General features: G+C 47.3%; 1 protein-coding gene across 1 annotated transcript; it reads left to right on the top strand.

Annotated features, from left to right (window-relative positions):
• The first annotated feature begins 6429 nt into the window (after positions 1–6429).
• Positions 6430–10034, top strand: RTP3 (receptor (chemosensory) transporter protein 3). The gene is made up of 3 exons (XM_006893044.1): positions 6430–6584; positions 9267–9759; positions 9867–10034. Exons 1-3 carry the CDS (start codon positions 6430–6432, stop codon positions 10032–10034), a joined length of 816 nt encoding a protein of 271 aa, XP_006893106.1.
• The last annotated feature ends 2107 nt before the right edge of the window (positions 10035–12141 follow it).

Raw genomic sequence — 12141 nt, 5'->3', positions numbered from 1 at the left:
TTTAATAATAAAAAAAATTTTAAAAAAAAGGTCCAAATCCAGGACGCCATATTGCCTTTGATTGTTGACTCTTCCCTATCGCCTCGGGCCTCTGACACCTTCTCAGTCATTCCTTCATTTTGTTGTTGTTGTTGTTTTGTTTCATAGCTTTGACAACTCAGGCATTTTCTAGACTGTTCCCTGGTAGTGGCTTGCTTGATGTTGGTCTCATGATCAGATGGGGTTATGGGTTTGGGGGAAAGAATTCAACAGTGGCGAGTCCCTGTCAGGAAGGCCATCTGCGACAGCCTCTGCAAGTCCCATCAGGCCTCGGGTCTGGAACATTCCCTGATAAGAGAGGCTGAGAACGGAATCTCTCTCACTCTTGCTCTCTCAGTTTGTTCTCTTTATCAGGAAAGCCTCCCTCCCTGCTCGGGACACAGTGTACCCTTCCCTGTCCTCCTCATGTGCCGGCTCCTGGTCAACCACAGTTCTAGCAGCTCTTTGTGAAGATAGAGTCAGTCTCTCTCTCTCTCTCTCTCTCTCTCTCTCTCTCTCCACTGTGTGAGTACAGTGCTAGCCCACCACCGCCTGTGTGACATTCACGTCTTTTGTTGGTGAACTCGACCTTGATCCTGGTTCTGCTCCTCATATCAGGGGTACATCGTGTCAACATGATATCCCTGGTGATGTTGATTTTGGTCACATGGTGAAGGTGTTCTTTGCCAGCTTTTTCCCATTGTAAAACTTTGATTTTTCTCTTTCCTTATTCCATCCTTTGGAAGTCAGACACAAGGTCTAGCCCACAGACAGGAGTCTAGTGGAGGTCGTGTTGAGTTTACCTAGAAGATATGTGGGGAAGCAGGTGGTATTTACTTGCTCTTTTCAATTCTTTTGTAAAGAAAACTTGTCTCTACTATGTATTTATTTATTTATTTAATAATTTGTTTTCTTATATGGACTTATACATATCTAGTTTATACTTGGACCTCTGGTGGCTAGTGGTAAGAAGCTGTGCTGCAATCCTAAAGGCCCACGGTTCGAATCCACCAGCTGCTCCACAGGAGAAAGATGGTAAATCTCCTCCCATGTCTCTGAAAAGCCCCTGGAGGGTCAGCTATGGGTAGATTCTGACTCTACAGTACATAATAGCAATCATTTTGTACTTAATATATTACTATAAAGCAAGGTCTCATGGGTAAGGAGCTGCCAAACCAAAGACAACTGGTTCAAAGTCATCAGCTGCTCCCACGTGGTTTAAAGCCTCTGAAAACCCACTGGAGAGTGAGCTATAGTCGATTCCAACTCGCAGCAACGAGTTTAAGATATTACTGTTAAGGAACTTGGATGGCACTGTAGATAATCGCTTAGCCCCTAACTAAAAGGTCAACATTTGAAACCACCAGCTGCTTCAAGGGATAAAGATGTGATCATCTGTTCTGTAAATATTTACAGCCTTTCATGAAACCCTAGGGGACACTTCTACTCCATTTTGGCCACTGGTCACTCTTTCCAGTTGATTCCCTATGACGTGTCCCAACCTTTTGAGTTTTGTTGGGTGGTTTTGTTTTGCTTTGTTTTGTTTTGTTTTGTTTTTAGAGCTTCGTACTGAAAAATGTCCCAGGATCAACTGGTATTTTAAGGCTCTAGCCCCAGAATCAGTCCTCTCTCTATGAAGTCTTCCTTTCTGTTGTTGTTGTTGTTGTTATGTGCCATCGAGTCGCTTGCAACTCACAGCGACCCTATATACAACAGCCCTAAACTCTGTTCTGTCTTGTGCCAATTGCACTGTTTCCGATACACCCATCCCGATTACCCCAGTCACTGAATCAATCCACCTCAGAGAGGGCCTTCCCCTCCTGTACTGTCCCTCCACCCTACCAAGCATCGTTCCCTCCTTACAACATGTCCAAAGTATGTTAGACAGAGCCTCAGAATCCTTGCCTCCAGGGAGCCACCTAGTTTAACCCTTTCCAGGATGAATCTGTTTATTTTCCTAGCAGTCCATGGTACCCTCAATACTCTTCTCCAGCACCACAGCTCAAAGGCATCAATTCTCCTTCTATCCTCCTTAGTCATTGTCCAACTCTCTGATGCATAACACGTGATTGCAAAGACCATGGCCTGTATCAAACGCACCTTAGTCTCCAGAGAGACACCATTGCTCTTCAGTACTTTGGAGAGGTCCCTAACAGACTTTCCCATAGTAATACGTCTTTTAATTTCTTGGCTACTGGTGCCGAGAGTGTTGACTGTGGAGCCAAGCAAACTAAACTAAAGCTGTGAACAATCCTTTTTGTATTGGAGAAAAATGTTTTAAAACCAGAGCCTGAGCTCTGGGAGTGCTTATTGCTACTGACCTGGTGCTGCTTCTAGGTCATCTCAGCAAACAGAATTGGATAATAAATGTTTACATCCTAAACCACATCCACACACACACATCTTTAATTGTATCTCTCATCTCTGTGTGTGTTTGTGTGTGTGTGTGTGTGTGTGTGTGTGTGTGTACACTGATGTTTCCAACTTTAATCCAGTTCCCAAGATTCATGCCAGTCTTCCTTTCTTCTTTATCTGCAACTCCCCTTTCTCACAGGGAAAAGCCTGCCTCCCACTATCCACTGGCCTTTTACTTCTTCTCTCCACCCTGATGCACATAAAATACCGATTATAATTCAGTGTCTGCTGTTCCATTTCTGCTCAGCCTTACCATTTTTACTTCAAACATTGTTTTCTAAAGCTATTTACCTCTGTTCCTTTTATCCCTCTGCCCCTTCAGGGTGGCTCTGTCATGCATGTGTAAGGAATGTTTTGCCTATTATCACTGTATTGCCTCCCAGCTCAGGATGCATCCTTGAATATTTATATTCTGAGAAAAGAATTTTTATTTTTCTCTCCTTTCAAACAAGAGTGAGCTCTCAGTAGAGGGCGCCAGAGGGACACTGTAGGAGGAAGCCACTCTCCAGCCACGTCCAATGAGCGCAACTTGCAGCCTTAGCTCAGAAACCAGCCGTGGGTTCAGAATTGCACTACCAACAAAAAGATGACGTTGTTGTTGTGTACCAGCTTCTCTGCGGGAGGAAGATGGGCAGTCACCTCTCAGATTTATGGCCCTGCCCCTGCTAGAACCCAGATTCCCACTGACCACCACACCGCTGATGCTGGTTCCCGCTCCCCACTGACCAAAGCAGGGAACCCTGCTAACAGGGCTGAACCACATTTTCCAAGTTTGTCCGTGGGACTCTCCCCTAGCCCTGTTGTCGTTGTTATATAACCGCAGAGTCAGAGTCAACGCTCATCTGATCCTCCAGTAGGTTTTCAGAGGTCACAAATCCCACGAGAGTGGACTGGCCATCTTTCTACCGCAGAGCAGCTGGAGGGTTCTAATAGTGTGGTCTAGTGGCAAGAAGCTGTGCTGCAATCTCAAAGGCACTCAGTTCTAATACCACCGGCTGCTCTGTGGGAGCAGGATGGGCAATCCCTCTCATGCGATTAATTGCCTCTGAGCGCAGTTATGGGTCAGTTCCAACTCCATGGTACACAACAACAACATCTTTGTGTTGGTAATGCAAACTTTTCCCTCCAGTGCCTTCAACCTTCTTCTTGTTGTTATTGTTGTTGTAATTGTTATTGTCATGTGTCATCAAGTTGCCTGCAATGCATAGAGACCCAATGTACCCTACCCTGAGCCAATCTCATTGTCTCTGACAGATTTAATCCCATTTCCCCAGTTACTACCTCAATCCATCGCATCCTGGGTCTTCCTCTCCTGAGCTGTCCCTCCATCCTTCTAAGCATGATGTCCTTCTTCAAGGACTGGTCCCTCCAAGGACTGCCCAAAGTATATGAGAAGAAGCTTGAAAATCCTTGCCTCCAGGGAGCAGCTGATTTCACCCTCTCAAGGACAGACCTGTTTGTTCTCCTTGAAGTTCACGGTATGTTCAATACTCTATCACCACGACTCAAAGGCATCAGTTCTTCTTCCATCATCCTTTTTCATTGTCTTACTCTCAGATACATGGCAAGCAATCAAGAAGGTCTTCAAACTTTCATCATTACTCTTCAGTACTCTGGAGAGGTCCCTGACAACAGGTGTGTGTGTGTGTGTGTGTGTGTGTGTGTGTGTGTGTGTGTGTACCGTCAAATCAGATCTGACTGGTACAGGAGGAGATTGTCCCTCCTTTTCCCGGCAGAGCATCTGGTGGATTCGAACCGTGTGCCTCTGGGATTGTAGTTGCAACTCCTTGCCACTAGGCCACCAGAGCTCCCCAACAACAGTTTTTTCCAGTGCAATATATCTCTTGATTTCTTGACTGCAGGTACCAAGGGTGTTGATTATGGATCCAAGTAAGATTTATGCAGTAATTGTTAAATGGGAACCTAATTTGCTCTGTAAACTTTTATCCAAAACACAGTAAAATACTTGGGAGAAAAATATCCTTTCTTCTCACAAACACTGTCAAGTACGTTTTTATGAAACTGTACGGGAATTAGCATTTCCCCCTAGATTTTTTATCTGACAGGAAAGTCAGTCAGATTCTTTATTGCTATGGCTCCCCTCCCTGAACTCGCTTTGCAAAAAGCACGTTTGGTTTTCATTTGTTCAGCTGGTTTGTGGCTTGTTTGTTTGTTTTTTTGTTTCTCAAGCAGAGCTAAGAGTTGGCTAGTTCTTTTCTCAGCCTAATTTAGGGAAGGGCATGGCACCGCTGAATGACAGGGATTGATCCCTTTCGTTACTTTTTATTTCTCTCCCACTCATTCACTCCCAAGTCAGTTCAACTCCTAGTGACCTTCCAGAGAGTCTCTGAGCCTGTAAACTGTAAAGGGAGAAACGGCCCATCTTTCTCACAAGGATTTGCTGCTGGAGGTACACAGCCTTTGCATTAGCAACACGTAGAGGAGAAGGGAAACTTTTTTTAAAATTCTGATTTATTTACAAAGTTCAAATGTGATCTTTTTCACACCAGATCTTTCCCATTTCCTTCACCACCCCCACCCATCAAATTGCACAGCCCTATGATTCACCCTCCCCTGAGAGGCTCCCTGCAGACGCCCTGGAGTTGACCCTCCTGGGTCTTGAGGAAAAGGGAGAAAGCCAGTGTTTTGTTGTCATGAATGAAGAGAAAGGGAGAAAGGGTGAGGGTACATACGAGTCAATTGGGAAAGCTGGTAGACTTCGTAAGTTGGAATCACTCCAGTGTGGTGGCAGGGAAGTGGGGTTGGTGGGAGCTGAGGTCTCAGCGGCTGTGGGCTGGCAGCCGGGAGGAGGCTGCCAGCAGAGCTGTTCCACATGTGCTGACGTTGACTGAGACTGGTGGAGACTCGCCATTGTGTTTCCAAAACGATAATCTTCACACAAAGAGGCTTCTTCATATTTCTCCCTCAGAGCAGCTGGTGAATTCGTTCAGTTAGCACCCAAGCACTTGACCACTGTGGAACCGACTAGATTCTACCCAAGCATATAAGAAGCCCTAGTGGTTGCAATGAGGGAGCTCTGGTGGCCTAATGGCAAGAAGCAGTGCTGCAATCCTGAAGGCACACAGTTCAAGGCCACCAGGTGCTCTGCAGAGGATGGGCAATCTCCTCCTACTAATGATTAACTTGTCTCTGAAGACCCGTCAGAGGCTTGGCTATGGTTCGGTTCCTACAGTATACAACAACAGGGGTGCAGTGGTTAAGGATCTGGCAGCTACCCATGAGGCTGGTGGTTCAAAACCACCAGCAGCTTTGAGGCTGAAATATGAGGCAGTCTGCTTCTGTTAAGATTTATAGCGGTGAAAACCTTGAAGGTGGTTCTACTCTGTCCTGAGGAATCACTATTGCAAGTTTTGAGTGGATCGCCTCTGTCCGCCCAGATTTGGGTGTTTCCTGTCTGTGTCCACATCACTGCGGGGCTCAGAGTCTGTGGAGTGTTGTGGCAGCGAACCAGGCCTGAAAAAGCAAGGAAAGGGCAGAGTAGAATGCAGGATATCAAGCAAAGCCCATACCCAGACCATGTCCTCCCACCCATTGTCTCTCTGCCCTGTTCAGAGCTCAGCAGGCAGGTGGACAGGGCCTTTTAAATGTTAGATTTTAAAAAAGGGCAATTGATTCATTAAAATCTCATTTAAAAACGAAAAAAAAGAAAGGGCAGTTGCAGCCTCCTCCGTCACTGATGGGGTCAAGAGTCAAAGGCTAAATAAACAGAGAATTGGACTAACCTCTACCCTTCCTGATGGGGTGGGAGCTCTCCTCCAGGAAAGCTCTGATGGATGGATGGGCACATTCCATGTCTTCCTCAGGGAGCATAGTGTCGTTCTCCAAATTCGGAGCCAAGGTCCACTGACCTCTGTCGTGGGGGCAAAAATCACATTCATACGAGCTGCTTCTCACACACAGTGGGGGAGTAGATGTGAGCCCTTCACTGTGCGCCCTCACATTCCTTCAGCTCCCTGGGCTCTCCAGGGCACAGAGATGGCTGAGGACATAGGAGTGTGGAGAGAAGAGTTCCAGACACTCATTCAGGAGGTGAAGCCATGGCACACTTGGACTCTGACGTTGGACAAGGAGCTTCTTCCCAGTACCCGGCAGCCGGAGTGGGTGCAGTACAAGCAGTGGTCTTTCGCCAGGTCAGTGAGGGCTGCTTGTTGCTTGCTTCTTGGTCGAGGAGGTCTGGGGGCCCCATGATTCAAGTACTCAGATTTGAACTACAAGGTCAGTAGTATCAAGCCACCAGAGAGGAATTTGAGGCATTCCACTTCCACAAATCTTGGGAACCCCATGGGGCTGTTTAGTGCCCTAAAGAGTCCCAAGGAGTCTGAATCAACCCAACAAGTGTGGGTCTCCTTTTTGGTTGTTGATATTCTTGCTTAATGTTGTTGTTAGATTCCGCTGAGTCGTCTAGTGTTCTGTACCTTCAAGTTGGAACCAACCCATAGCTGATCCTCCAGCGGATTTTCAGAGACAGTTCATTTCAGAGGAGGAGACCAGCCATCTTTCTCCCACAAAGCAGCTGCCAGATACGAACCACATGCCTTTGGTCTGGCAGTGCAACTCCTTACCACTAAGCCACCAGAGCTCCCTCATAGTGACCCTTGTTGCTGTTGTTGTTGTTGTTGTTGTTGTGTACCATAGAGTTGGAACCGACCCATAGCTGACCCTCTGGTGGGTTTTCTGAAGTAGTTAATCACACAGGAGGAGATTGCCCACCCTTCTCCCTCAGGAGCGTCTGGTGGCCTTGAACCATGTGCCTTTGAGATTGCAGCGCAGCTCCTTGCCACTAGGCCACCAGAGCTCCCTATGAACAATAAATCTGAACCTTGCCCTATCCTGTGCCATCCTCACGATCTCTGATACGCTCCAGCATTTTGCTGCAGTCATCCAAAGCCTAACCCTCTCGTGAGAAGACACAAGAGGAGAAGGGGAAGCCCTGGAGCAGAGTCAGGGCTAGGAGGAGGCCCTGCTGGCCTGTCCCTGCTTTCTTCCTAGGAATGGGACCGAGCATCAGAAACAGCTCTCCCCTCTCTGTCACTGTCCCAGGCCAGCAGCTGGCAGCAGGAGTATCTAAGCAAATTCTCTGTCCATTTGATTTGTGAGAACTTTGGACTCTGAGCTAACTCTGGGGCAGAGAGGCATGTCCAGGGCAGGGCAGTGAACTGAGTGACCTTCAAGAGAACATGGCCCTGGGCCCCACTTCCCACCACCTCTCTGAGCTAAATGATAATACAGTGGTCCCAACTTCTTTTTTCTTTTAGGTTTTTTTTTTTAACATTTTTTTTTTCTAATTTTTTTCATGAACATTTACAGAGACTTTGGATTTCCATTCATTCATTGTGGCATTTTTCTCCCTGCCCAACCATCCCACTCCCAGACCCCCAACCCCCCAGTTCGCTCTTCTCTTTGAAAAGCAAAAGAAAAACTCTTTCATTGTTATGCAATCCCCCCCCTCCAAGTCCACTCCACTATGCAGCCTTCATTCTGGACTCTTGTCATGACCATAATACCCAATCATATATTGCTTAAAAATATGGAACGCTTCATGAATCTGTGTGTCATCCTTGCGCAGGGGCCATGCTAATCTTCTCTGTTTCGTTCCAATTTTAGTATATGTGCCGCCGAAGCGAGCACAGTGGTCCCAGCTTCTTGGCATCTTCTCAGTTCATCCTCATATCGTCCTGAAAGTTAGTGCTAGAATCAAGCTATAGGAGTGAAACAAGATTGACCGGTTCATCCCAATCTTGGCAATGGCCCTGCATTAAGGTAGACTTGGCTATGCTTAACGAGACAAGTGAGGGAGTGCTGGGATCCTCGGCCATAATGTTATTGTTGTTGTTTTTGTTGTTTGTGTACCGCTGACCCATAGCTGATCTTCCAGAGGATTTCAGAGGCAGTTAATTGCACAGGAGGAGATTGCCCGCCCTTTTCCTGAGGAGCATCTGGTGGCCTCGAACCGCATGCCTTCGGGATTGCAGGGCAGCTTCTTGCCCCTAGGCTACCAGTCCTGCATCTCCCATGATTCCTTTTCTGGAAGCAGCCAAGTACGCCCCACCCACCCTCACTCCACTCTTCCTCACAGATGTTGGTCCATGTCTCAGAGCTCTAAGCGTTCCTTCCTGCTGAGAGGGGCTGGCATTCTCTTACACCCTGTCAGAAAGAGACCCGTTCTCAGGCAGCCTGGCCCTAAGGATCTGGGTTGGAGGGAGCAGGATGCTGTGATGCCTTGTCCGGAAGGTGAGGCCTCAGAACCATCAAGAAAGACCCTGCTTTTTTCCTCAGGCCTGGACTTTCTTGTGGGCTCTCTCATCAGCGAGTCTGTGACTTCCTTACAATGAGTTCTATCCATTTGTTGTAGATTCTGGACCGGGGCTGAAAGGAGCTGATTGAACGGCGTTTGTAGCATTTTCTTGACCAATTTGACTATGAATGTGAAGCAGCCTCAGTTTAGAGGTCAGGAGACAGGGTTCTGGTCCTGCCTCTGCCTTTTACAACTCAGTGAGTCTCTGGATAAGTTGAGTTGGCAGCGTGGACCTCAGCTCTGCGACGAGCACGCTGGATTTACACGCTGCCCGGGATCCAGTCCAGAGGGACAGCTTGTGACTTGCTATTTTCATGGCAGACATCTGTCAGCCATGAAGCGCGTTGGTGGAGGACCAGAAACAGGAGGGGGGCTCTGAAGTTTCTTCCACCAGGAGCCCATGACGCCAATCAAACCACGTGTTCTTACCGCAGCCCTCCCCGCACTCCACCTCTGGTGGGAGCCTGAGATCTCAATCACTCTGAGCCTCTCTGAGTCTTGCTTTCTCCCTCCACAGGTTCCAATGCTCCTCTTGCTCTCGTCACTGGGCCTCCGCCCAAGTCCAAGTCCTCTTCCACATGCACTGGAGCAAGGGGACGTCCCAGGGCCAGGTGAAGATGAGGCTTTTCGGCCAGAGGTGTCAGAAGTGCTCCCAGTCTGCCTTTGAGGTCCCAGAGTTCACACAAGAGAACATCTCAAGGATCCTAAACAATCTGGTGCTCCACATTCTGAAGAGATGCTACAGAGAAGGATTTAAGTCCATGGAAGTAATTCCTGCCATCAAGGACATCCCTCTCGAAGGGCCCCATGACAGTGGCAACTGTGAGGCATGTCATCAGGGGTTTTGTGCTCAGAGAAAGCTCGACCCAGGCCAGCAGGCACCTGTGCCTTCTCTACAGTCTGCACCACAGCCTGTCCCCCCAAAGAATGTCAAGAAGTCCAAGACCACTGCGAAAGCCGGCAACCTGTCCTGCTCACACGCACCTGCCAAGACGGACAAGCTCCTTAAGGCAAGAGTTTGGTCTGAAATCCCTAACCCTCCCATAACTGCAGGTGCTTCCAAGGTTAGTCATGTCTCTGAAGTCCCTGGCCCTCCCAGAGCTGTCCCTGCTCCCAGAGCTGTCCCTGCTCCCGGAACCAGCCACATGTCAAGATCATCAACTCCTCCAAGAAACTCAAGCCTTCAGGTGCCAGCAAAAAATTCACTTCTTCCTCAGGCTGTCACTCAAGTGTATGTTCCTACAAACAGAAGCATCTTAGTGGGAGCTGGACTGAAGGAAAGTAGAACATTATCATTATCTATGTTGTCCATGTTTGAGGAGCCCTACACTTCCCCAAAACCCACTTCTTGGAACTCAAGAGCTGGATACTCAAGAGAGACAAGAGTCCTCAGACCCACCTCAAGGGAGGTTTCCTACTCCACCCCATCTCAGAATCGTAGTGAACTTTTAACCTGTTGTTGCTGTTGTCTCATTTTCATCGTGTTGGCAACTGTTCTGGGAACCACTCTTTGAACGTCAAAAACAGTGTGCTAAGTGAAAGAAAGCAGGAAAGGAGTGCCTCAGGGACGCATCCTGTCTTTTTCCATCTATACGAGGAACAGATCATTCAGGAAGCTGCACTTTACATGGAGGAATGTGGCATCAGGATTGGAGGAAGGCTCATCAACAACTTGCAGTATGCAGACGACACAACCTTGCTTGCCGAAACGGAGGAGGACCTGAAGCGTTTGCTGCAGAAGGTCAAGGATTATAGTCTTCAATATGGATTGAAGTTCAACATCAAAAAAACAAACAAACACAGATTCTCACCACTGGGAAAATTGGCAGCATCATGATAGATGGAGTAGAGGTTGAGGTTGTTAACAAGTTCAGCTCATTTGGTTCCGTAATCAACACTCTTTGCACCAATAGCCAGGAAATCAAAAGATTAATTGCATTAGGGAAATCTGCTGTCAGGGACCTCTCCAGACTGCTAGAGATCAATGAAATCAGTCTACAGGCCATGATCTTTGCAATTACTTGCTGTCCTTCAGAGAGCTGAACTAAGGATGATAAAAGAAGAATCAGTGCCTTTGAGTTGTGGTGGTGGAGAAGCGTGTTGAACCTACCCTGAACTGCCAAGAGAACTAACATGTCTGTCCTGGAGAGGATGAAATCAAGTTGCTCCTTGGAGGCAAGGATTTTGAAGTTCCGTCTCATATACTTTGGGCATGTGGCCAAGAGGGAGCAGTCCTTGGAGAAGGACATCATTCTTGGAAGGGTAGAGGATATTATACTTTTATTTTTAAACACTTGATCTCAATTTTTGCTTTCTACGCTGCCCTTTCTGACCGAAGCCCAGATCCAGGCTTCCGGAGGTCAGTGTTTGCTCAGCAAACACTTACCCAGATCCCAGGCTTGACAGGAAGCCAAACAGCAGAAAGCCAACATGAAGCTTTCTGAGATATTCAGTCCCTGCCTGGGTGGTCTTACTGGGCATAGTGTTGGTCCCTCCTCAGAATGAGGCCAGCTGTTAAAGGTTCTGGCCCTTCCCTTAAATTTCTGTCCTGGGTACCTGAGCACCCCCTCTCCTACTCTCCACCCACTGCCAAAGCAATCCCAGACCTCTGACCCCGGACCTTCCTGTGACCTCAACTGCAGAGAAAAACAACACACGTGACACCAGGGAAATTTCTGTCCATCCCACATAGAGGCCACAGCAGACGTTAGTAACAACGGTAAACAGAAGAGAACGCAAAACAGAAAGGAGAAATTAAAGAGAAACAATAAGGTGGCAGGCTCAATCCAACGATATCAATGATTATATTAAATGTAACTAGACTGAGCTCTCCAATGGAAAGGCAGAAGTTCTCATATTAAGAAAGTTATATATAAAAAGAAGCTCTTATGACCTAATGGCAAGAAGCTTTGCTGCAATCCCAAAGGCACATGGTTCAAATCCCCCAGATGCTTTGCTGGAGAAGAAAGGGGCAATCTCCTCGTGTGCCAGTCGGATCCAACTTGATGGTACACAACGGGGGGGGGGGGTGGTGTGTGAAGAGAAAGTTATATATAAGAGATGCGCTTGAACCGCAAAGGCAATAACTCATTAAAAGGGTAAAGAATGGATAACTTGTAAGAATGTTGGACTGTCAAAAATTCAGGAACAGAAAATACAGTGATGAGACAAGATAGATCCGAATACATGCCTATTATTGGGAAGAGAAGAAAGCATGAGTCAATGGCTTACACACAAATGGAAAGAGGGACAAGGTCATTACAAAAGGGTCAGATGATCAAGTTTTTCAAACTCTCTGCTACCAATCAGTCCCAATTCACAGTGACCCTACCCACTGAGTTTCTGGTTGTCAATCACAATGACGGTAATGAGTTACTCTAAGTTCAAGATTA

Source organism: Elephantulus edwardii, unplaced genomic scaffold (assembly GCF_000299155.1).
Source record: "Elephantulus edwardii isolate Elephantulus edwardi_28Jun2011 unplaced genomic scaffold, EleEdw1.0 scaffold00121, whole genome shotgun sequence".
NCBI lineage: Eukaryota > Metazoa > Chordata > Mammalia > Macroscelidea > Macroscelididae > Elephantulus > Elephantulus edwardii.
The sequence above is the reverse complement of the archived record's forward strand: the minus strand, read 5'-3'. Positions and strand labels throughout refer to the sequence as shown.

What these genes read in the sequence shown, in the direction of transcription:
- RTP3 (XM_006893044.1), top strand. Translation starts at nt 6,430, where the DNA reads ATGGCTGAGGACATAGGAGTGTGGAGAGAAGAGTTCCAGACACTCATT. An exon ending in AAGCAGTGGTCTTTCGCCAG is followed by an intron (nt 6,585 to 9,266) that starts GTCAGTGAGGGC and finishes CTCCCTCCACAG; the next exon opens with GTTCCAATGCTCCTCTTGCT. An exon ending in AGACGGACAAGCTCCTTAAG is followed by an intron (nt 9,760 to 9,866) that starts GCAAGAGTTTGG and finishes CCCTGCTCCCAG; the next exon opens with AGCTGTCCCTGCTCCCGGAA.